Raw genomic sequence first — 24,991 nt, 5'->3', positions numbered from 1 at the left:
ACACTAAGAAAGATGTAGGAGTACATTATATAAAACAGGAATTGAATACAGGTAAGCAAAAATAACTGGCAAATTCCCTAGTGAACACATTTCCCTGGTGAACACAATGTTGTACCCATTGTGCCCCCAAGGCATTGTAAAAAAAAATGTATATAATGTCCATATACGAGTTCAAGCTGCAAATAATGGTTTTTATTTAATTTATATTTTTCAGGTATTCCAAAATGGAGCCACAGTTCAAGAATTGCTTGCTTCTGTTTATCCTTGGCTGTTGTCTTCATACAGTGTTTGCAGCGGTATTGATCAATGAGCTCAACTCCAACGTTCCTGGTCAAGACACTAAGGAATATATTGAACTGTACAATAGCGGCACCGTTTCAGTCTCTTTAGACGACTATGTCATCGTTCTGTTTGACGGCACAACAAATGCGGCCTACTACGTGTTGTCCCTACAGGGAGGTAGCATAGCGTCAGATGGCTATTTTGTAATTGGCTCAAGTAACGTCGTCCCTAACCCAGATGTAGATTTTGGAACAGGTGTAAACATTGTGCAGAATGGTGATGATGCCGTGGCTTTGTACAGAGGCCCTATCGCAGAGTTCACTGTGGGCATGTCTGTTACTGCGACGTCTTTAGTTGATGCTGTGGTGTACTACAGGAGGGAAATAACAGACAGTGGTCTTGTGGATGTCCTGACCCCTAATCAGGTACCTCTGAGAGAGTTTGGTGGACACTTCCGTGGAGAGGATGAATCCTTGAGCAGGTGTTCTGGGACGGACCCGTTGAAACTCTCCCAGTTTCACCTCACTGTTCTCACTCCAGGAGCCCAAAACAATTGCACTATGTTGGCTACCGACGCACCTGTGTTGATACCTCCAGTTACCTTCCCTGGAATTGTTGATCTCCCAACGTTCTCTCCGGGGATGTCGGAAATCATTCCACATATAGTCATAAATGAAATCGGTGTCGATCGAGGGTCCGGCCAGTTCATTGAGCTGTTTGATGGTGGTTATGGTGATGTATCCCTGGACGGGATCATTATTGTGTTGTACCGGAGCAGGACGGAAGCGTCCTATGGCAATGCTATCAGCTTATCCGGATTCAGAACTGATTCGGATGGATATTTTCTCCTGGGCCATTCAAGCCTGCAGCCAGATGCTGAATTACGAAGGACCCTTCGCACTAACAGACTAAATGCCATAGCACTGTACTTTGAATCTGCGGACAACATGCCTTCTCTAACGGCAGTCACTGGTCGGAATCTTATAGACGCTGTAGTCTATTCAGATTCAGAGCGTGATCGTAGTAGTGCTCTCATTGATGTACTGTACGCTGGTGCTACACCTCTAGTGACGCCAGAGGACCAAACCAATTCATCTTTTGTTAGGTGTAGGTCTTGGCAGAGTCTTGACACCTCTGCTTTTACCATCGGTACACAGACCCCAGGAGAGGACAACATATGCAACCAGTACCTGCCTGTCTTTTTTATTAATGAAATTAATGTGGCTGTTGATGCTGTAATCACTGATCAGTTTATTGAAATATTTGACGGTGGGATTGGTTTTCAATCTTTGGACGGCGTCGTTGTTGTTCTGTACAACGGAAGAAATTCTCTGTCATACAATGCTATAGATTTGGCAAGCTACAGTACTAATGATAAAGGGTTCTGTGTGATTGGATGGAATAACGGAACTAACGTTGACGTTGTAGTGGAATTTGATGCGGCAGTGGGGTTTCTGCAACCAGGCCCCGATGCTGTTGCCCTCCACTTTGGTCCTCCTCAGCGCTTTGCCAAAGGAAAAGCAGTCACAGACTACAATCTTATCGATGCGGTGGTGTACGGAGACAACCCAGCGTTACCCTTACTGCATACACTCCTGCCAAACCAGCAGGTCCTGAATGAATTGGGAGGCAGCATCTCGGCGGATCAGTCTATAAGTCGCTGTTCCTGCTGCCAGAGCCTAAACACGACTGCCTTTGGCCTTGGAACTCCCAGCCCAGGGAACATCAACGTGAACTGCATCCAGAACAACAAAACTCATATTGAAACTTTCACCCATTACGTCAATTTAATTCGTCTGAATGAAATTCGGATTTCAAGACAGGACGCCCCAAACGGAGACTTTGTTGAAATTTATGATGGTGGATTTGGAGGTGTAAATCTGGATGGTATGGTACTTGTTCTCTATTCAAGTCAGGGAGAGAGGTAAGATTATCCCATTCTAATAAGTAAAGTCTGACTGACCGTACATAACTCAGCTTACAGGGCCCCCCCAAAAAAATGGCTCAGCATGACTTCATAGATAAAAACAGATGACCCGGATTCCGGGTAAACACATTTGTAATGACCTGGATTCCGGGTCATTTGTAATGACCCGGAATCCGGGTCGTTTGAAACAACCCGGATTCCGGGTCAAAATGTTTTGACCTGGATTCCGGGTCATTTGTAATGACCCGGAATCCGGTTATTTGTAACGACCCGGATTCCGGGTCATTTGTAATTACCCGGAATCCGGGTTGTTTCAAATGACCCGGAATCCAGGTCAAAACATTTTGACCCGGAATCCGGGTTGTTTCAAATGACCCGGATTCCGGGTCATTACAAATGACCCGGAATCCGGGTCATTACAAATGACCCGGAATCCGGGTCAAAACATTTTGACCCGGAATCCGGGTTGTTTCAAGTGACCTGGATTCCGGGTCGTTTCAAATGACCCGGATTCCGGGTAAACACAATTTGACCCGGAATCCGGGTCGTTTCAAATGACCCGGAATCCGTATCAAATTGTCCGGGTTCGGGTCAGATTGTTTTGACCCGGATTTCACAATGACTGGAATAAATAGTGTAGTTACTGTATCACAATTTCTTGATTTGTGAAATTCATAATCATAGACATAAACCAATGCTTGTATGAGAGAGATTGGTCGTTGCCAGCTTGGTGTTTATGTTCCCTTGTGGGAGTTTGTTGAGTTCCCTCGATCATCTAAAGATCATCTAAACAAACAAACAAACCCGTCTCATCATTTCTGTATCTTCTTTTCTATTGTGTAAAGATACACGAAGCCGCCTGTAATTAATGGATACAAATCTTTTTAAGAGGCCCCAAAAAAATGTCTCAGCATGACTTCATAGATAAAAACAGATGACCCGGAATCCGGGTAAACACAATTTGATACGGATTCCGGGTCATTTGAAACGACCCGGATTCCGGGTCAAATTGTGTTTACCCGGAATCCGGGTCATTTGAAATGACCCGGAATCCAGGTCACTTGAAACAACCCGGATTCCGGGTCAAAATGTTTTGACCCGGATTCCGGGTCATTTGTAATGACCCGGAATCCGGGTCATTTGTAATGACCCGGAATCCGGGTTATTTGCAACGACCCGGATTCCTGGTCAAACTTTTTTGACCCGGATTCTGGGTCATTTGTAATTTCAAATACCCGGAATCCGGGTCAGATTGTTTTGACCCGGATTCCGGTCATCTGTTTTATCTATGAAGTCATGCTGAGCCATTTTTTTTTTTTGGGGGGGGGGCCCTGATCGGCCCAACTGCAACTAAAATACAGCAATGACATTATTTATGAGGACTCAATCTAATGGAAAATGAGTGCACCACAAAAACTCAATTTGACATTGGATCTCCTCTGTAACCAAAGTACAAACCCACCGTGGTCAAGTGGTTAGACTGCAGGCCCTAAATCAATGCTTGTATGAGAGAGATTGGTCGTTGCCAGCTTGGTGTTTATATTCCCTTGTGGGAGTTTGTTGAGTTCCCTCAAGAGTTTGTTGAGTTCCCTCGATGGGAAGACCATCTGAACAAACAAACAAACAAACAAACCCATCTCATAATTTCTGTATCTTCTTTTCTATTGTGTAAAGATACACGAAGCCGCTTGTAATTAATGGATACAAAACTTTTTAAGAGATTCCGGACACAGTTTTATGGACATTTGGTCCCGAAAATTATTTTAGCATGTAAAACGTATTTACGTGACATTGTTTCAAATTAAAGCACTCAGCAAGTATCATTATCTTCAATCGGTGTAACTGTAATGTAAATCTGTGGGCATTGTGTTTTGTGTTACAAAAAGTACCCAAATCCTTTAAACATTTATGAAAAATATGAAAAATGTTTAAGGACAAGGATCTACGAGTAAGGTACATTTATATACAAAAGTATAAGATGCATTTAATTCATACAATAATGCAGGCCATAATCACTTATTGAAATCTGGATTGTTCTATTTCACCTCGTGATTTTATTCTGCTATTATTTTCCTCGTTTGCATACAACATTTGAATACTATATCACTGTGAATATTTTAAGCAAAGCCACTTGCTGCTGTGTAAATGAACATTTGTATGAAATGGCATAATGGCTGTCATAGGGCAAGCTTATGCCATTTTGACATGCCAAATTACATTATTTACAGCATTACCTTTTAAATAGTTACATTGAGCTTAAAAAGCCATGCTATTCATACGTTTGTTTTTATTTAAAACAAGGTGATGCTTTTGCCATAAGCAGATGCTAGCCAATGGACCGTTCTAGCTTTCCACTAAGCTCCGCCCACCGCGCACGTGAGCAAGACACGTGTGCGAACACTCCTAATGACATTCTGCACGATTCTGCCATGCGTGCAAAATATACGCACACGCATGGCCGAGTTTGTTCGACCACAATCATTGCTGTGATTGGTCAAATGGGTGAACGCGCACAGTTTGATTGATAGGCCGGATCGGTCCATTTAGTTTGACTGTCAACAAAAAGCAGGTACAAAACTGTGATTTGAATTGAAGGCATAATCATTTCTAGTTGAAGAGTTTGAAATATCTAGTATTTTGTTTTCATAGCTGCATTAAACCTGCAAGGGGTTGTGGGCTTTGCAACATTATTGGCTGAAATAATTATAGGAAAGTTTCTGTGAACAAAAGTTAAGTACTTCTTGTCATTATAGGCTTAGCTTGAAACTTAAGAGCAAAGATTTTACAAAAACAACAGCTTTTGTTGATTGATTTCACCCAGAATATGTAGATGAAAAAATGTTAGTTATTCTGCTGAAATATTTGTGATAAAGTGGTGCAACTTTGTTAACTCAGTATCAAAACCTTAGGCTGTGCACATTATTGGTAAAAGTGAAAATTTAAATGTTCACAGATTTGCACAAAACTGACTTGGTATCAAAATGGTCTTGATGGAAAACTTGTTGTTGTGAAATTCCAAAGTCTTAGAGAAATTAGTAATACAATTAAATTTGATCTTCCAAGGCCAACGGTAAAAACATATAAGGTTTCTTTTCTTGTGACCCCCGTGACCAATTCATCTTAATAAATTTGTAAAGCACATACAGACCTTTTGTTTCATGCGCTTAGTAAATTTCTATTATTTAATATTCACATGTTTGTTGATTCATGTAATGGTTCACACAAAGTTTGGACAATGGACTTTGGTATAACTGATGTTGTCCACCACCTTCTTTCCTGATCATGGTGTTTATGAGAAATGCTGAGAATTTTTTGTTGACAATTTTTAAGAAGAAACTATAATTAAATAGAAAACTTGCAGGTACAACTATGTGTAAATCTCTAAGGGTTAGTGTTGGTTGGTTCTCGACCCAATCGGTTCTTCTCAGAGCCAACACTCACCCTAAATAATTTACACATGGTTGTACCCGCAATTTTACTATTTATTTATAGTTTCTTCTTATGTCTCCACACCATGCAAAGGTTCAAACAATACTTGACAATTTTTGTTTGAGTATATATTATTTTTTGTATTTTTGGCTTTTCTCAATATGACAGCTCTTACAAGGCTTCTTTCCTGATCATGGTATAAGAAATGTTGAACATTTTTTTCTCTGATTGTTTGTGTTTTTCCCTTATATGGTAGCTCTTATAAGACAATAGATCTGAATGGCATGAGTACTGACTCAAGTGGCTTTGTTGTGATTGGCCCAAGATCAGTCCAATCATCAGGAATCCTGGTAGATGAGGACCATTGGTTTCAGGGCGAGGCTGGAGCCGTTGCAATACACAAGGTAGAACTTTTAAATTTTGTAGGATGATACTTTATTTTATTTAGGGTGAATTAAAGAAAAATTGACAAGAGCAGGATTTGAACCTGCGACCTCCAAGGTTTTCGTGGTAGTGCTCTTCCAACTGAGCAATCTAGCCACGGCGGTCTACCTATTTTGTCAATATCTTTGGTCAAGGATGGTTTTTTTTTCCAGTTTGGTTCATTACTTCATGTGTTGTTTTTTGTTTTTATTTTATTACACTTTACACTTGCAAAACATTTCTTGGCCAATTAACCTAAATTGGCACTCTCTCCTGACACTTAAGTTAGCCTCTTTGAGGATTATTTCTTAAATTTTAGTTTCAGTTTTAGACTTTCTCATCTTACAATTTATAAAGAATCTTCCTTGCTGTCTTAAATACAGGGCTCTTCAGGAGACTTTCCGGCAGGCACTCAAGCTTCCACCACAAATCTCATGGATGCTGTGGTTTATGGTGACAGTAACTTACTCCTTGTTGAGCTTCTTACACCGGGACAGGACCGATTGATTTACTCAATCTCAACAGGTAAGAATGCAGTACACCCAAAAAGAAAGTTCCTTCAAAGGAAATCGAGTACATCATGGTATTTGGTGAATTAAAGAGCATATCTTTCTCAGAGCTGTATAAATGTGTTGTTTTATAGATTTTGTGTTTTGGTGAATGCTCATCCTTTTGCAGTTAGAGAACTGTTCCTCCTTCCTCAATAAATTTACGAACTCACTGTCAATAAAAATTGATTGAGCTGTCAATACAATTGATTTGACTGTCAATAAAACTGATTGGGCTGTCAATAAATTAATTGAACTGACACAAAATTGATTGAGCTGGAGGACAAGTTAGCTTGGTATTTCACTAGACTGTCAGACTTTTCACTTTCCCATACTTCAAACTAAATAGGGATGCTTTTTAACACTGAACTATCCAGCCAGACTACTTAGATACTTAAAGTAAAGTTTTGACTGCCAATTTATTGATTGAGCTGCAAATAAATTAATTGCACTGCCAATAAATTGATTGAGCTGGTGATAATTTGACTGGACTTCTAATAAGTTGATTGAACTAACAATAATTGATTTAACTACCAAACTTTTTATTGGACTGTTTAACAGGTGAGACATCTATCCTTCGCTGTTTCTCAAGAGAAGCTTTTGAAGTCCTTGCCTACTCCATCGGTGGAGTGTCTCCAGGGTTGCCCAATGGTGCTTGCCCACTGCCACCGATCACTATCAATGAGGTTAATGTGGAAGACAGGTCACTCACCATCGGAGAGTATGTGGAACTGTCTAGCAACGGTATCCCTAGATTCCCACTTAATGATATACTCATGGTAAGCAAGCAAATCATTCTTTAGAATTTCTTTTAATAATTGTTATAATGACACCATTTATATGGCGCCTTTTTCTAAGGTTGCAAAGCGCTCAGGGAATGACAAAAAAAACAACAACAATGGGAATTTAATCAACCTTGGGGTCAAGTTCATGAGAGGACCAATGGTTAACTAGTGGATGTTTAGTGACGTTGGCCTGGGACACAGAAGTTACAGTGGGAAAAACTCTGAGTAATGTCATGTTGAAGCAACGGCGGCACAGGTCCATTATCATTATTTGATAATTGCTTGACTCTGCACTCGGCGAGATCAATGAACCTTTTTTGAGATATGTTGGCCACTATAGAAGTGCTCTGTTTGGTTTGGGTGTAAACAGACAGATTTACCCAAAGCTAATAACAATGTTATAGTATTGAGTCCACCATATCTCAAAATAGCTTATGAAAATGGCTTTTGATAGCCAGAGGTAGACTGGTTCCAAATAGTCATCTAGTGTAGTCCAACTATCGTCGTCGACTAACCAGAACTTGGGATAACTTAGTTGACCTGTGGCCATCGATTGTCAGAAAGATTAAAGCGTAAACATTGAAGTAAACTTCCCTTATAAATATGCTGTCACTTTAAAACTGCATCGTCTAATGTGTAATTTTTTTTTTTACCAGATCTTTTGGAGAGGCTCCACTTCATTATCATACCGCTCGATAGTATTAAATGGTAAACGAACAGATAAAAACGGCTTGTTCCTGATCGGTTATCAAGGCCTGTCTTCTCCACGGCCAGACCTCACCCCCTTCGTTGCCCCAAACTCTGGCATCCGAATCGGGCCCAATGCAATCTCCATCCACAAAGGTCTGAACAAGTACAACTTCCCCAAACGGACACCGCTGACCAACGAGAGCTTGATCGATGCCATCGTACACGGCAGGGGTACCAGTCAGATAGCTCAGCACCTGATCGACTTCTTCAAACCCAACACTCTTCAAATCAACGAGGTAGATTCCTGGAGTGACAGAGATGAGTCCATCAACCGCTGTCAAAACACGGAGAACAACACTGTGTACCAATTGGCTCATATCACACCGAAAGCGCCCAACCACTGTCCGAGTAGAGCAGACGCTGAGCTGATTATCAATGAGATCAACCTGATTCCCTCGGAGCAGTTTATTGAGCTGTGGGATCTCGGAGCTGGCTTTACTACCCTGGGTGAGTAGTTTGAGAAGCGGCAACGCTGGGTACAAATCATCACCCATGAGTTCATTTATATTGATCATTGAGCCTCCAACATATATATTTTAATATTTCAATATATAGTTGTGTTATTTAGGACCAGCTGGAGATGAGAGCCTCTAGACAGGAACCGTGTTTCTTTTAGGCAATCCTTCCGGCTCCAGTTGCCTCTTTTTTCTTCCTCTGTATGTTAATTGCCCATTGCTGTATCTTTGAATGTTTTTACTTGAGTAATGTGCATTATTGTACTTTTTATCTACCGGAGAAATGAAAAAAAATCTAAAAAACATATAAATAATGAGCATTGTGCAAGCATTGATAAATATCAGGCAACCTGTATACTGCAAAACCTTAAGTGAACTGGGGTTGGCTGATCATTTCACGTAGCTACAAGGGTCCAACTACATGAAGCCTTTAAACACCAAAAAACATGCTTAGCACAACAATATGTTGCTTAGCAGAAATAGTTTACCAGCCGGAATACAATACAGTTACAATTGCTGCAACTCGTTCCCTGGTAATTTTTTACCCAACCAAGAAATTTGCTAAGCGGAAATTTCTGCTAGACAGCTTTATGAAAATGGGCCCAGTTATTAAGACAGTATGGTAGTGTACTAAGGCTGTGCTTCTTGTTATTTTTACCAGTGTACTTTCACTTTATTTAATCTAACTATTTTATCCAATCTGTCTCAGATGATTTTGTGGTGGTGTTGTTTGGAGAAGATGACACGTCTGTGTGGCGTATCCCATTGACAGGCTTTACCACTGACAGTATGGGTTACTTTATCATGGGAGTCAACAGTGTCTTCCCTAGAGCTCAGTTTGTCTTTGCTGATGGTAAGCTCTTTCAAACCTCAACAGACTTATCAAACAATCTATTTATAATTTAACTATCAAAATGAAAAGACACATTCTATGTAGTTTAAGATAGTGAGAACTGGGTCATTCTCTGGAAGATGAGCAGGGCACACTGTTTGAAATACTGGGACTAATCATGCAGCTCTTCTCAGAGCCAACACTCTTCCAAAAGAGGTTTTCACATGGTTAGACTGCAAGATTTAATGATAATAGTTTCTATTTAAAACTTTTACAAGTTCTTTCCCTTGTGTTTTTTTATTTTATGTTTCAAATAAAAAGTTGCATTCTCTTAAGGCGATGCCTCTCCTGCCGCTTCCTATGTTGTATTGTAAACTTTGGTGTGGTCCCTGGCTATATGGTAGTTACAGGTCAAATAGCTTCTGACTGGCACTCTTAAACACCAAAGGGAGACCACCAAAACTAGATCGCATATTATTTACGTTGAGTGCCAGCATGATAATTCAGAGGTCGCAGATTCAAGTCCTGCTCAAGTAGTTTTTTCTTTGTTCAACTCAATGTTGTTAAATAATTTGTAGGATACATTTCCAAAGTTAGATAGTTTAAATGAATTCAGTATCCCATTGTTTTAAGATTTGTGACAAAATTTGTTGTCAAAATCCATTGTCTGTAATTGCCTTTTGTAACAAACTCCAGCTCATTTTACTTTCATGAATTTTTGTGTAATGATTCTTGTTGTATTTGTGATGCAGGTTTTATGCGGTATGCTGTTGGTGCTGTTGCTGTTTATCGAGCTTCATTGGTGGATTCAATCATAGAGGGCCAATCAGCATCGTCCCAGGGTCTCCTGGATGCAATTGTGTATTCAAACCTAGACAATCCCTCATCAGAACTGACCAATGTACTGACTCCAACATTCCCAGCTGTAAGTACCAAAACCACACAAGAGTTAATTTGGTTTGCTACTATTTGCATTAATTAATTTAGCGAGTTTACATTCAGTTTATCACCTTAAAGGCATATTGTCCCCGGCTTTTTGTGTGTTTTACATCCTGGGATGTCATGTTTCAAAGGTAGTTGTATTTTAATCTTGCTTTATGTCCTGACCAGGTCCTAATTTCATAAAACATGCGAGCATAACAACTTGCTGAGCACAAACAAATCTTGCTTAACAGAAACTGGTTACCTGCCAAAATTCCACAAAGTTTAAATTGTCACACTTGTCTTACTAATACTTTGCTTAGTACTCTTGCTAAGCAGTATTTTCTGCTTAAAGGTACTGAACACTATTGGTAATTACTCAGAATAATTGTTAGCATAAAAACTTACTTGGTAACGAGCAATGCAGAGCAGTTGATAGTATAAAACATGAGAAACGGCTCCCCCTGAAGTCGAGTAGTTTTTTTAGAAAGAAGTAATTTTCCACAAATTTGACTTTGATACCTCAGAATTAGATTTTGAGGTCCCAAAATCAAGCATCTGAATGCACACAACTTCGTGTGACAAGGGTGTTTTTTCTTCAATTATTATCTCGCAACTTCGAAGACCAAATGAGTTCAAATTTTCACAGGTTTGTTAGTTTGTGCATATGTTGAGATACACCAAGTTAGAATACCAAAGGTGTCCAGTGTCTTTAACAGCTTGATATAATTTGGGCCTCGGGTAATTCAAGAAAACAGATAAGGTTGAACAAAGGGCTGAATTGTGTAGCACCATCGAATTGTTCATCCCTAAGTTCATTCAAATAAACACTCTGCAAAATTGAATGTTGATCTTCTTACATACAGGTGGATTCCCGTTTGCTCCAGACATCCGGATTTTCTCTAAGTCGTTGTCTCTCTGTTAAACGCCGAGCACCGCGGTCATTCGTCCCCCAACCCCAGTCTCCCAAGGACTTCAACACCTGCCCTGTGTATTCCAATGACGTGATCATAAATGAGATCAACGTCCAGCACCCTGGTCAGTCGGCCGAGGAAGAGTTTATTGAACTGTACGACGGCGGGGTTGGTTTTACCAGGCTGAGGTTCCTGAGTCTGGTCTTATTTAATGGGAACTATGAGGACCGTTCCTACCTTACTGTTGATCTTCATGGCAAACATACTGACCGCAGTGGCTACCTTGTCATAGCCTCTCGGCATTTCTCTGGAGGTAAGTAAATGAATGAATAATTCTGTTTATCTTCAATTGTTCGGTATTTTTCTTCACTTGCTTAAATTTTTAATCACTGTTATTGGACGTCTGTGATTTACTTAAGCATTCGTAATCTGTTTTTCTTAAATTGTTTGGTATTTTTCTTAACTTGCTTAAATGTTTAACCTCTGTAAAGTGCCTCAGGACGCTTTTGGGGTTATTAAGGGCACTATATAACAGCTGTTCTATTGTATTTTTTTAAATTATAATCTCAGACCTGGCTTAAAGGTATTGATGAATTGTTTACCTTTTCAACGTTGGCAAGTCTCTCTAACAATTTATATTTGGCTTGCAGTAACACCATGGATATTCTACCGTTTGTTTTTTTGAAAACTTGTCTTGCTATTTATTCTACTGCCACGGAGTAGATTTCGGAATTCAAGAGAGTACTTTGTTCTGAAAAGAACTGAGGCACTGCAGCTGTATAACATTTTGAGAAACGATTCCGTTCCATGGAATGTGGTTTAAGAGAAAGGCATTCAATAAAATCTTTATCTGAGAAATGTTTCATGCATGAAACAGTTTCTGTTTTCCCACTTGATTATTTGTTTCCCTTCGTGGACATAATCGTGTGGATTGCCAATATCTCAAAATACTACTGAAATAAAATGTAAATTTTTTAATTTTCTCTAACCAGTTAGCAATGTAGCCATTACAACTTCTAGAGACGGATTTCTTCAGGATGGTCCAGACGCTGTTGCTTTGTATCGAGCACCTGTAGGAGCTTTCCCTCATGGCACTGTGGCTTCATCTAGGAGTCTAGTAGACGCTATTATCTATTCAACTGAGGATAAGGAACACATTAGTCTAGTGGAAAAGATAATGCCAGGTAAATTGATTAGCCAAAAAATAACCTTATTAATTTTGTTAGTAATCTTAAAACGATGTTTACAAGTTGGCTTTTATTAAAAAGTTACCTTGATAATCCCGCTGAGGTTAGTAGGTATGCACCTGGGGACCTATAACAGAAAGGACAATGTATTGCCATAGACTGTGCAAGTCTCGCGTATTTGAACTTCCAGACCATTATGGTTCCAACTGTATGGAGTTTAACGTGGGGTTGATTTTGTTTCGTCATGTAAAACTAATTAACAAAACATACGAAAGTACATTCAAATCAACGAAACAACAAAGAAAAACTTAGAATAAAACTTGACCTCAGCTTCCAGTTACTTGTAAAATTTAAGAATATGTGCCAACCTCCTTTTTTAGTCATTTCTTTGTATGGTTGGTGCATTTCCGTCATACCTTCAATAAAAGTTTACTGTTAACTTTGTGTCATTTGTCCAGGTGGCTATGTTGTAGTAGAGGATTCCAACCATGCCACTGGTGATGAAACCATTAGTCGTTGTAAAGGAGATCAACGATTGAGTCCAGACGTCTACAGCATGGGCTTACCTACTCCAGGCCAGGTTAATAACTGCACTCAACAAAGCGGTGTATCAAAGACAGGTATAAACGATCTGTTTTTAAAGACACTGGACACTATTGGGAATTGTCAAAGACCAGTCTTCTCATTTGGTGTATCTCAACATATGCGTAAAATAACAAACCTGTGAAAATTTGAGCGCAATCGGTCGTTGAAGTTCCGAGATAATAATGAAAGAAAAAAAACACTATTGTCTCATGAAGTTGTGTGCTTTCAGATGCTTGATTCCGGGACCTCAAATTCTAAACTTGATGTCTCGAAATCAAATTTGTGGAAATTTACTTCTTTCGCGAAAAAACTACATTACTTCAGAGGGAGCAGCTTCTTACAATGTTTTATATATCAACCTCTCCCCATTACTCGTAATCAAGTAAGGTTTTATGATAATAATTATTTTGAGTAATTACCAATAGTGTCCACTGCCTTTAAACTGGATTAAAGTCAAATCATTGTTTAAAAAAACTTTACCCAGAAGACGATCAGAGCATACTGATCGAAACTTTGAGATGATACCTACGGTTCTTTTCAGAACTACCCCAACTCTTTTATAGACTATCATTATGGTGTTACCGCAAACCTTACTATGTCATATTTCCACCATGCAAAGTAGAAAAAACCTTTAAATGTTGCTGCAAAATTTATGTTTATATTTCGAATATTACTATCATTTTAGAATTTATCTGACAATAAATGTTGGCATGAAAGGTTTTAAAATCACACCAGTGTTGAAACTGTTTAGTTTTATTCTCCAAGACCAAATTTGTATTAATACTGTTATTTTAGAAAGGAGATGTATTGTGGCCCACCTGTCTAGTGCATAGAACTCAGGGTCATGACACTTGTATCCATGAGCAATGCAACTAAAGGAACATGTTGCCTTGGATCGGTCGAGTTGGTCTTTCAAAAGCGTTTGTAACTGTTTGTTATAAAATGCATATGGTTAGAAAGACGTTTAAAAAGTAGAATACAATGATCCGCACACATTTGCCTTGAAATTGCGTGGTTTTCCTTTTACTTTGCGAACTAACACGGTCGGCCATTTATGGGAGTCTAAAATTTGACTCCCATAAATGGCCGACCGTGTTTGTCGACGAGGTAAGAGGAAAACCACGCAATTTTTAGTGATACTTGTGTGGTTCAATATATTCTACTTTTAAAACATCTTTCTAACCATACGCATTTTATAACAAATGGTTACATACGCTTTTCAAAGACCAACTCGACTGATCCAAGGCAATGTGTTCCTTCAACAAAATTTTTTCCTTTTAACCCACGCTTATAAATGGGAGGGTTGAGACAGTATTGTGTTGGATGGGGTTATATGCTCCCCGGGGAGTTGAGAAACTTTGAGGAATGGTCTAATCAGCATCCAACCACTGTAGGCTCTCATTGTGCATTCTGTGCTCCAGCTAGAGTTTTATTACACCCATTATTATTTATTCGGCCAAGATTTCAATTGACAGGGAACAGCACAAGAAATTAATATTTGTTACTTTTTGGAACTTGTTATTATTACTGGTTTATTCAAATCTGCTCATCGCAACCAGAGCGCTGAATTACAATGCATATTTACAAGAAAAATATAGCAACAGCAAAATATTTGTACGCCTTAATAGGGACATTAACATTTTAAGGGAAATGGAATAAATTTGTTATGAAAAACAAAAATTTTAATATAACTCAGATAATATAAATTTAAAGCCACACTAAAAAAAACAGACATCTGTAGACAAAAATAATGAAAAAAATTACAAATAAGATATGGAATTTACTTTTGAATTTGAAGGTGTCCTGATCAATGAGGTGAATGTAGCAGCCAGTAATGGAGGTGGTGAATTCATTGAGTTATCCAGTCTAGCCAGAGGGTTCATCTCACTCAATGGGTTTGTGTTGGTGTTCTACAACGGAGACAATCAAGATCGCTCCTACCTGGAACTAGATCTCACTGGATACATGTAAGTTGAATTCACTTTAACATTCACCTTTACTTTTGTTTTTTAAATACCCAAACCTAGACAGGTTTGGTAATTGCTCAAAATGTATATACTAAATATTTCATTTGGTAATGAGCAACTGTTGAAGGTATAAAACATTATAAAAGACGCCTTCCTCTTTAATAACGTAGTAATAACGATGCCCCAAATTTCATGGTTTGTAAACCATGATTTGTAAACCATGAATTTGATGCTTCAATTTTTATGGTTTATAAACCATGTTTTAATGATACGTAAATTTTCATGGTTCATGAACCATGATTTATTCATGTTTATTGCATGTTCATGGTTTGTAAACCATAAACTTACAACACTTTCTATGGTTTACATCTAATTGCTATAAACCATGGTAAAAACATGCCTTAAAAGTGCCAAACAGGTCATTGACAGACAGCACCACATAGTTTGTATCAAGTTTTGTATGTTTATTATACAATTTTTTACAACAGTTATGTTTTGTTTGTATTCCTCCTTGTGGTACAACTGTTTTCAGCGTGGGGGTTGAGCCATTGTTATCAATGTACCATACTTTAATGATGGATCTGTTTCATGTCAGCTGTAAAAGTTGACTCCTTAATATGTCAGATTGAATTTCAGTAGAGATGAAAAGAGGTTCCCAGATGACTTCACCTTCAACATAATATTGCCCATATTAACCTGTTTCACATCAACTCTCAGAAGTCAACACTTGCACTTAAAATAGTTTGTAAAGAAATTATTGGCCATGGGGGTTGTTATCTCACCCTAAATTCCCAAGCAGTCCATGTCACGTCACCTGTCAGAATTCAACACTGACGTCTGGTTACTTAAACAATCTCCGCTTAAAGCTTATAAACAAACAAAAAAACTGGGCAGAATATGTACAGACCAGGTAGTAACTTTTCAGCTGATAAGCTGATTTGCTTAATTTTATTTCTTAGTGTGCCATTGAAAACAAAAAAGCACAGTGAAAATTCCTGCTGTGACCAGAAATGTCCTCTTTTTTGACAAACTGCAGCTGCATGCCTGACACATTGGTTGAGAGTAAATTGTTTGTCATTTAACTTTAGGTTGAACAACTAGCATGCCAACGTTTTAATAGTCCAGAGGTTGCAGGTTCAAGCTGCAATCTAGTCAATTAGTCTTTAGGCGACCCCAAATTGTTTCAAATTTACCTGATCAGTTTCCCGATCAAATTTAATCGATCAGTTTTTTATGTTGTTTATTACTTGATGTTAGTTATTTACTAAATATTTGCTGGTCTTACCTAAAAGAAATTAGCAAACATCTATCTATCTCTTTTTTATGTAATGAGTAGGGTAAACGGCCTTAGCTTTTGATCCAAACCGGATCTTCTTAGGAGGCATAAAACAAGTACAAACAAATACATATCCATTTATAGAAAAAAGAGAGAGGAAAGGGATTAAGGGAAGGATCCAGAAAGAAGCGGGAAAATAACAGCCAATTGTTTTTTTATGTAATTATATGTTATCATTGTGAAGTGACTCTTTCAGCTACAGTTGTTGGTGTCTTTCCAATGAATAAACAAAATAAAACTAAATATGGTCATACCAAAAGAAAATAGTGTTAAATGGGGGTCAATGGGGGAGTGTCTTTAATCCTCAAAGTTCATGCCAAAATAAAAACCTTTAGCAGACTTTAGTACAGAGGATTCAACTTGCCATACATTTGTAAGTAATAACACACAATAAGAAGTAGGCGCTGTCAAGTAACTGCTGTGTAGTGCCTACGTTAATTAAGTTTGACACATGTGTCACCCTACAGGATACTGCACAGGACTCTGTGCTGTATCCTTAGAGCTGTCAGAGCTTCCTCCTGATACAGAAACAGTTAATCTTATCATCTGGGCACAATTTCATAAAGCTGTTTAGCAGAAAACACTTCTTGACAAGTTTGTTTGCTAAGCAAAAGTTGAGTGGGACATCAGTCAGAACATTGTAAACTTCATGGTATTTTGGCTGGTAACCTGTTTCTGTTAAAAAACAGCAGCACTTTTCTGTTTAGCAAGTTGTTGTGCTTACAGGCTTTATGAAATTGGGCCTTGTCACTTTACCAAAGTAAAAAGCCACTTTCCTTATAATTCACTTCGAGAGTGTTGCAACAGTAGAAGTCCCCCGAATTCCAAAAAAACCACCCCGCAGTCGTAGAATATAAAGCAAGGAAGTTCACAAAATATTCTACCTAGCAAGTATAGACACACACATTGTGTTACCACTAACCAAATAATGATACCTCACCATGAAATGCCTCAAATCCCATAACAAAACTGCTTGCCAATATTTTCCTATTTTAATTTGCCAAGATTTATGATGTGATCAGCAGTCACTTCCTTGGCTAATTTTTCTCCTGCATCAGACCAGGCAATTTATAAGTGGAACCAATTTTATAAAGCTGCCAAAGCAGAAAATAGTCCTTAGCGATTTTGTGTTTAGCAAAACTGAGCAGGATACAGGTTCTTTTGTATGTCACTTGGTATTTTGGCAAGTGTAGACCAATAGTATTCTTAATCCTCCATGCAAATTTAACATAATGTTAGTTCTCTGTGTCCTCTGATATTTTCTGTTCTTTATTTTGATTCCTTCTCCAGGACTAACCAAAATGGTTTCTTTGTGGTGGGAACATCTTCCGTCAGTCCCACACCTCACATCCTCCTCCCGGACAACTTCCTACAACATGGCCCCGATGCCATTGCTCTGTACTACACCACTGCCAGGCTCTTTCCTCGAGGTACCATCGCCACATCAATGGACTTAGTGGATGTACTTATCTACGGACAAGACATGGGTGATAATACACTTTTGCAGAAGTTAGCTCCTTACCAGACGCCTGCCGTTGAGGACCCTGAATACTCGGAGGAAGATGAGTCCCTGTCTCGGTGTCTGAGTAATCACATGGTGTCTCTGTCTGCTTTTACCGTTTCACAACCAACACCGGGTGAGTAGTAACTTTGGATGAGAAATGTCAAACTTTTTTAAAAATTGTTTTAAGTCAGAAAATCAGTCGTTATCTGTTTCACATCAAGAAATCCTTTGATCTACTCTTCTAGTGCTGAAGAAAGTGTTCCTAAACGCTCTGTGAAATATACACCCCTTGGGTGGAAATGCCGTCATTTCAACATACCTCCTAAAGTTTTGATCCAAGTTTCAGTCTTTGTTGACTCTTTGGGAATAAGTTTGGATAGGAATAAATAAAAGGAAAGTCTTGTTGGATACTTATGGGGATGCAAGTCCAAGTTATTTTTTGCTATATATATATATATATATATATCAAATAATAAACCACAAGGGAAACTGACTGGGTACATTTTTAAATGATTTTGGATTGAACAAAGAAAAATTGACTAAGCGGGATTTGAACCAACGACCTCCGGTTTAACGTGCCGGCGCTCTACCAACTGAGCTATCTAGCCCTATGTTGGTGGTCTCCCAATTTTGTCAATATCTTTGTTCGGGGGTGCCTGTCAGAAGCCATTAAACCGCAAACTGCTGTGTAGCCAGGGATCACACTCGGGTAACGATTCAACCTGGGAAGTGGCAGACAGGGGATCACCTTAAGGGGATGCGATTTTTTATATCAGATATCAAATAATAAACCACAAGGGAAACTGACTGGGTACATTTTTAAATGATTTTGGATTGAACAAAGAAAAATTGACTAGAGCGGGATTTGAACCAACGACCTCCGGTTTAACGTGCCGGCGCTCTACCAACTGAGCTATCTAGCCCTATATATATATATGTATATTTATTTTAAATCCTTGGATATAATCTTTGCTGGCAGGTGCCATCCAGGGTAAGGCAAAATTGTTTAAATTTCATGAAAGCGATGTGCCCTACCAGACCTGCAAACAAATAGCATGCACGAATATGAAAATATGACAAAATAAAAGTATGAATGTAAAACATAGAGATTCTAAATGATTGCATTAGTATGATATCAATGAATGATATCATTTTTATTTGAATATTGTTTGTTTTCCTGGACAGGTCGGGCGAATCTCTGCTCCATGACCCCAGTGGTCATCAATGAGGTCAAGTTAGATGGAGACCAAGTTGGTTTGATTGAGCTGTACGATGGAGGGCGAGGCTCCACCCCTCTTGATTCTCTCTCCATAGTACTTTACGACTATGGAGAAGACGGTCCGACAGCTTACTCAGTCCAATCTCTTGCCGGCCACTCAACAAATATGTGAGTTCAGTTAAGGATCGTTGGGAAAATAATGATATAAAATTGTCGAGAAAGACTCTGCTCGGGTAAAAAAACGAACTATTTTTTGCACTTTTTCCCAATATATTTTTACTAGGTTTTGGGGCGTGAAGATTAATTTTTCAAATACATTTTCTAGATGGTCCTCTTGGGATCCAATAACTGTTTTTGAGCAGTGCTCGAAAAAATAATTATTTTGTGTTTGTGTTCTTATTTTGCTTCAGTGAGTTAAAGAAGTATTTTTTATGTTTTTTTTGTAGGATCAGATTGTTAATAATGCCTTCAGTACTTTATTCATCTTGAAAGTGCAAAGTTTCAGAAAAACTGATGACTGAAATTTGGGGGTACTGAATATTGTTTTGCTTTTCTCTGTACTTGTGGCAGGAATGGTTATTTTGTATATGGGAAACCCAGCACAGAATGGCAAGTTGACCTGGAGATAAGCCCTTCAATAGCCAACTTTCCCCACAACACTGGTTCTAATGCTGTGGTTCTGTATAAAGACAAAGGGACTGCTAGCTCCATGGATGATGACGAGTTGGTTGATGCTATGGTGTATGGCTACAGGGACCCACCTAGCACCCAACTTATCGACGCGTTACTACCAGGCCAATCCCAGATCCAGATTAACTCTGAATTTTCCCAAGGTGACATGAGTATTAGTCGATGCAAGTGTTGCCAGAAGTTACATGGATCTGCGTTCGCCTTGACTGCTCCTACACCTCAAGGGGACAATCTGTGTCAAACAGGTACGACAGTAGCCACACCCACAGCTATCATTATCAATGAGGTAAGACCAGGGACCCAAGGTTCTAATAGTAAGGAGTTTGTGGAGTTGAGAGGACCTCCTGGTACTCGGTTAGATGCCTATACATTGGTGCTCGCTGCGTCTTCCAACAAGGGTCCCGTTTACTATAACGCCTTCTCGCTCGAAAGTCGTTTCATCTCATCTGAGGGCAAGTTTGTTATTGGTACGAGTAACGTGATCCCACCTCCGAACGCCCTCTTCCCAGTATCCGGGGATAGTGTGATACGGCCCGGCGAGGGCGCTGTTGCCGTTTACCAGATGCCTTACAGCGCTACAATAATGGGCTCACGGGTCACAAGTGAAGACCTTGTGGACGCTGTTGTGTTCACCAATGACAGTTCACAATCTACAAGGAAGCTTTCTTCGGTCCTCACTCCGGGATTTCAAGGATTCTTCACAGGAAATTTAAGGTCAGTACCTGGCCTTTTCAGATTTTTTTGTTTGGGAATTTGGAAGAAAAACTGTTCCTAATTGAGATATTCTTTGACCAAACATTTTTCATTTCGAAAAGTTCCTAAGTTTATGCATTTCATACTTCTCTTTTGTCTTTCCATTGCTTGATTTCAGGGATCAAAGGGATTGCTCCTTTGGATAGTGATTTGGTTCACTTTTGGGCAATCCCTAGGCTTCTGTTTGCTCTTATGTCTCCAATGCGCCTTATTTTTGACCGCGCGAGGGCGCTATAAATAGTACTTTTATCACTTCTGGGGGGTATACGCGATTCGCCCTGCACAGATTAATAGGCGTTCTGTCACTAGTGTTGCGCCGTAGTTTCAATTTGTTTTAGAGGTGGATTATAACGGCTCCTTTAAAAGTCTTATTGTCCGTGATGGATTAGATGTCTGTGGTGGTTATGTGTTCCAATCTTTAATAACTGTTTTGGGTATGAATGAATATACCCCCGGAAGTGATTGAGAGCGCCCTCACGCGGTCAAAAATATGGCCCATTGTTTTCCTAATGTTTTTAAATTATACATTTCTAGTTTTTGTTGCTGGGTGTTTTGATGTTTTTAAAGCCTGAATGAATAAATAAATAAATACATACATTTCATATGTTACCAACAGTAAAGTCACAGAGATATTCTTTATCAAAAAAATTAATTTAATTTGAAAAGTTCCTTTATTAATTCACTTTTATGTTTATCATTCTAAGTTTATGCATTTTATATTTCGCTATTGTCTTTCTTTTACTTGATTACATAATGTTATCAACAGTGTAGCCACATGGGTGCCTTAAGAGGCAAATGCCTTCCCCAATTTTCAATGCCCACACAAAAAATCCAGATAGGCGTAGTGCCCTAACAAAATGAAAACATTGCGAAAATAACTACCTGTTCTATTTTCTACCTCGACAGTGCCATAGCCGATATCACCAACCCGTCCATATCTCGCTGCACCTGCTGTGACATCACAGATCCCTCGGTCTTCACCCTGTCCACCCCTACACCAGGCCACACCAACAAATGTCCAATCAGGAAGTTCAGACAGACAGTGCAACTGCACATTCTGGACGCTGCTTATGATGTGTGGAAGGCCAACCCTCAATTTGGCACTGACGTTAAGAAACGTATAGCCGAGGGAGTGAATGCTGAATGCCAGTGTGGTTTCAGGGAGTTTTACCTGAAAGGTGAGAAGGGTGTAATCATCTGTTTGATTTGATAAGATTTGATTTTTGGGTTGAACAAAGACAAATTGACTAGAGTGGGACTCGAACCAATGACCGCAATCGTAAACACGCTGGCGCTCTACCAACTGAGCTATCCGGCCATATGTTGGCAATCTCCCTATTTTGTCCATATTTTCGTTTGAGGGTGCCAGTCAGAAGCCATACAACCGTAAACTGCCCTTTGTACTTAAATAAATATTTCTTAATGTTCTTCTGTAATCATTTTTTTTCCAATATATTTTCTTATGCTCTGTATTTATTTTAAATGCAATTCAGCCTCTGGCTGCCAAGTTTGAATGTTTTTTAATAAACCAATGATAATAGTAATGATGTAGCCACACCAAAATTCGAGATAACCTGTGACAATCTTGATACAACTTTGATTAGACTTGATTAACATTCAAATTAATCAAATAAGTTAATCAGCACTCGTCTTTACATTTGTATTTATTTTGATGAGAAAACAATGTTTAATGATTAATATAAGTTTGGAGGACAGACATCTAGACAGTAATCAAATGTTATTGTAATCGTGGGGTCGTAGGTTCAAGTCGCGCTCTAGTAAATGTTTCTTTGTTCAGCTTAAAGTTATATGTTTTTTCTAAACAGGAATGTTATCACAGTGTTTTACAACAATGTCCTTCAAATTAACAGCAAATCAAGACCCTCTTACATTGATTGAAAATGCAGGTAGCATTCTCTTTTGGGTGTTATGTTTACTGGGGAGATGTAATGGCAATAAATACAAGATTCTGCTGGTACAACATTCATAAAATCAATGAGCTATGCAGCTCTTTTATGTACATTGTTATGTAAGATGTTTTGCTTTGTTGTGTTTGGTTAAATAGAAGTTTGTTTGTCAAAAACTTTTTTTTAACAATGAAATATATCATGGAATAAAAGATATACCAACTTTTAAGAGTCAGATCCTTGATAGATAAACGCTAGTGAACCAAATAGTTGTTGCTTTATCTACTTTAAAAGAAATCAACAGCCTTCTCAATGGATAACCAGACTCACAACTCAATTAACTTTAACCCATACAAAATGTGACCGCTAGGATAATCACCAAAACAAGCTTATGTGAACCCATTCCATCGGTCGTACATCAGCTGCATTGGCTTCCAGTAAAATCCCAGATAACTTTTAAAATATTTGTTTTGATCTACGAACAAATGCACACATGAAATGGCCCAAGTTTACCTCCAAGAATTAATCAGTAAACGTCATCCATCAAGGACTCTTCACTCCAGCAATAAAGACCTTCTCACTTAGCATTCAATTATATAATATAATATCGAAGTCTATCGAATAGAAACTTTGATTGGCTGTTATTTTCCCGCTTCTTTCTGGATCCTCTCATTAATCCCTTTCCCCCTCTCTTTTTCTATAAATGGATATGTATTTGTTTGTACTTGTTTTATGCCTCTGAAGAAGGTCCGGATTGGATCGAAAGCTAAGGCCATCTACCCTATTCATCATATAATATCGAAGTCTTATATAGCGCACGTATCTACCAAACAAGGTACTCAAGGCGCTGAGTATATACAAACTTCAGTTCTCACCAAATCAAAATGGTCAACGTGCCTTCCAATTTACTGCACCTGAACTATGGAACAATCTTCCACACCACATTAAAAATTGCCCCATCCTGGAACAGTTTAAGTTGAAACTTGAAACTCACCTGTTTACTCACCCAAGGGCGTTGAGACTTTATTGTATGATTTGCTTTATAATAACTAAATAGATGGAAACTTGCATCTGGGATAAAGATCATTAATTTCGGTTTTACACTGATGTATGTTAGCACTGTAAACTCAGTAGCCTACATACCAAAGATCTGTGGAAAATAGTTGGAAAGACATTGCTCTAGAATTGCAGAGGGTGTTTTATGAGTGTACAAGTGTATGGGTAATCCCAATAATAATATATAAAAAGACTGTTTATTATTATCATTATTATCAGCAGGGATAGTTGCTTATTTAACAGGGGAAAAAGTTGTCAAGAAATTAACTTCAAAGATATATTCCTTGATTTGTTTGTTCTCCTTCTTTTTGTTTTGGGCAGATAGTAAATTACTCAATGGCAGTGTGTACTATGAAGTAGAGATGTTTGCCTTGAGTGAAAGCCAGTCCCAGCTCCTTTTTGATAGTTACGTCAGCTTTGTCAAGAAGACCAAAACTATCCAAGTCCTTGGTACAGAATTCCATATCAGCAGTGAATGCTTTAGTAACTGTATACATGGCAAATCCACTCAGCAAACTGGAGCTGCAGGTATGTTGGTGTCCTCATTTTGCTTCATTTAACATTGTCTTCTGTAACTTTTGGTTCAAGTGCCAATTTTAGATTGATACAATACAATGGAAAGTCATTATAGAGTAATACAGCAAGCTCAAGAGGGTGGTATTTACATTTTTAATAAATGTAAGGATTTATATAATAATTTAAAATAATCACAGACCTTTAAATTAAATTAATAATAATAAATTAGACAAAGCTAGTTTTAACTGGAACAATGAGATCAAATATTCATCAATATTTGGTGGGTTTCATTTAATTTGTTAGCAGACTAACTTGCCATCATTGTGTCCTTTTCAGTATTTATTGTCATCTTTAATCCTAGGCAGTCAGCTGGTCATGGCTACATTTAAACCTTTCCAACTCTAAAACGAAAATAAATAAATAAATAGTTATATTTCTACAGTTAAAATTTTGAACCAAAAAAACAAAGGTATCACCATTTTGCTTTCTGTTGAAGGTACGAAGCCAGTGGTAGCTGTTGCTATTGTTATCGTGGTGGTAGTAACTATTGCAGTTGTCTCGCTTGTGTTGTACATCGTTATCCATCGTCGGCATGGGATACTTTCGTAAGTATGCACATTGAGAATTGTTGTCAAATGTCCTCAACTCATTATACCTTATTGGGGATTTTGTGAGAGAATACCATTGGACTTTAGATTTGTTGTTATGCAAATGCCTTATTGTGTAATAACAATAAATATCAGTATTTATGTTGTCATTGTAGCAGACTGCAGGACTTGCAATCAGAAGGTTGTGGGTTCGAATCCCAAGATGACTGATGATTTCACAATGAGTAGAATGAGTATTGAAGTCTAATTACTGGATCACAACTTCTTGATTTGTGCAATTCATTATCATAGACGTTAAACCAATGTTTGTATGAAAGAGATTGGATGTTGCCAGCTTGTTGTTTATTTTCCCTTGTGGGAGTTTGCCGAGTTCCCTTTATGGAAGATCATCTAAACA

General features: G+C 38.5%; 1 protein-coding gene across 2 annotated transcripts in view; it reads left to right on the top strand.

The window, feature by feature from the left end:
* Positions 1-24,991, top strand: part of LOC117288251 — a 52,350-nt gene that overhangs the window by 2,498 nt on the left and 24,861 nt on the right. Inside the window, exons 2-18 of one of the 2 annotated variants that reach the window (XM_033769045.1) lie at positions 215-2,206; positions 5,895-6,042; positions 6,445-6,586; positions 7,171-7,388; positions 8,051-8,591; positions 9,309-9,452; positions 10,184-10,356; positions 11,219-11,579; positions 12,259-12,450; positions 12,912-13,073; positions 14,837-15,005; positions 17,632-17,978; positions 19,031-19,232; positions 19,635-20,468; positions 21,414-21,685; positions 23,792-23,998; positions 24,483-24,591. In XM_033769045.1, the coding sequence (XP_033624936.1) occupies positions 225-2,206; positions 5,895-6,042; positions 6,445-6,586; positions 7,171-7,388; positions 8,051-8,591; positions 9,309-9,452; positions 10,184-10,356; positions 11,219-11,579; positions 12,259-12,450; positions 12,912-13,073; positions 14,837-15,005; positions 17,632-17,978; positions 19,031-19,232; positions 19,635-20,468; positions 21,414-21,685; positions 23,792-23,998; positions 24,483-24,591 (6,203 nt within the window). In that variant the 5' untranslated portion in view covers positions 215-224. The remainder of the gene's footprint in view (positions 1-214; positions 2,207-5,894; positions 6,043-6,444; positions 6,587-7,170; positions 7,389-8,050; positions 8,592-9,308; positions 9,453-10,183; positions 10,357-11,218; positions 11,580-12,258; positions 12,451-12,911; positions 13,074-14,836; positions 15,006-17,631; positions 17,979-19,030; positions 19,233-19,634; positions 20,469-21,413; positions 21,686-23,791; positions 23,999-24,482; positions 24,592-24,991) is intronic. The other variant, XM_033769037.1, reaches the window with a different exon arrangement.

This window comes from Asterias rubens, chromosome 1 (assembly GCF_902459465.1).
Source record: "Asterias rubens chromosome 1, eAstRub1.3, whole genome shotgun sequence".
NCBI lineage: Eukaryota > Metazoa > Echinodermata > Asteroidea > Forcipulatida > Asteriidae > Asterias > Asterias rubens.
Note: the sequence above shows the minus strand (reverse complement) of the source record. Positions and strands in the feature narration are given on the sequence as shown.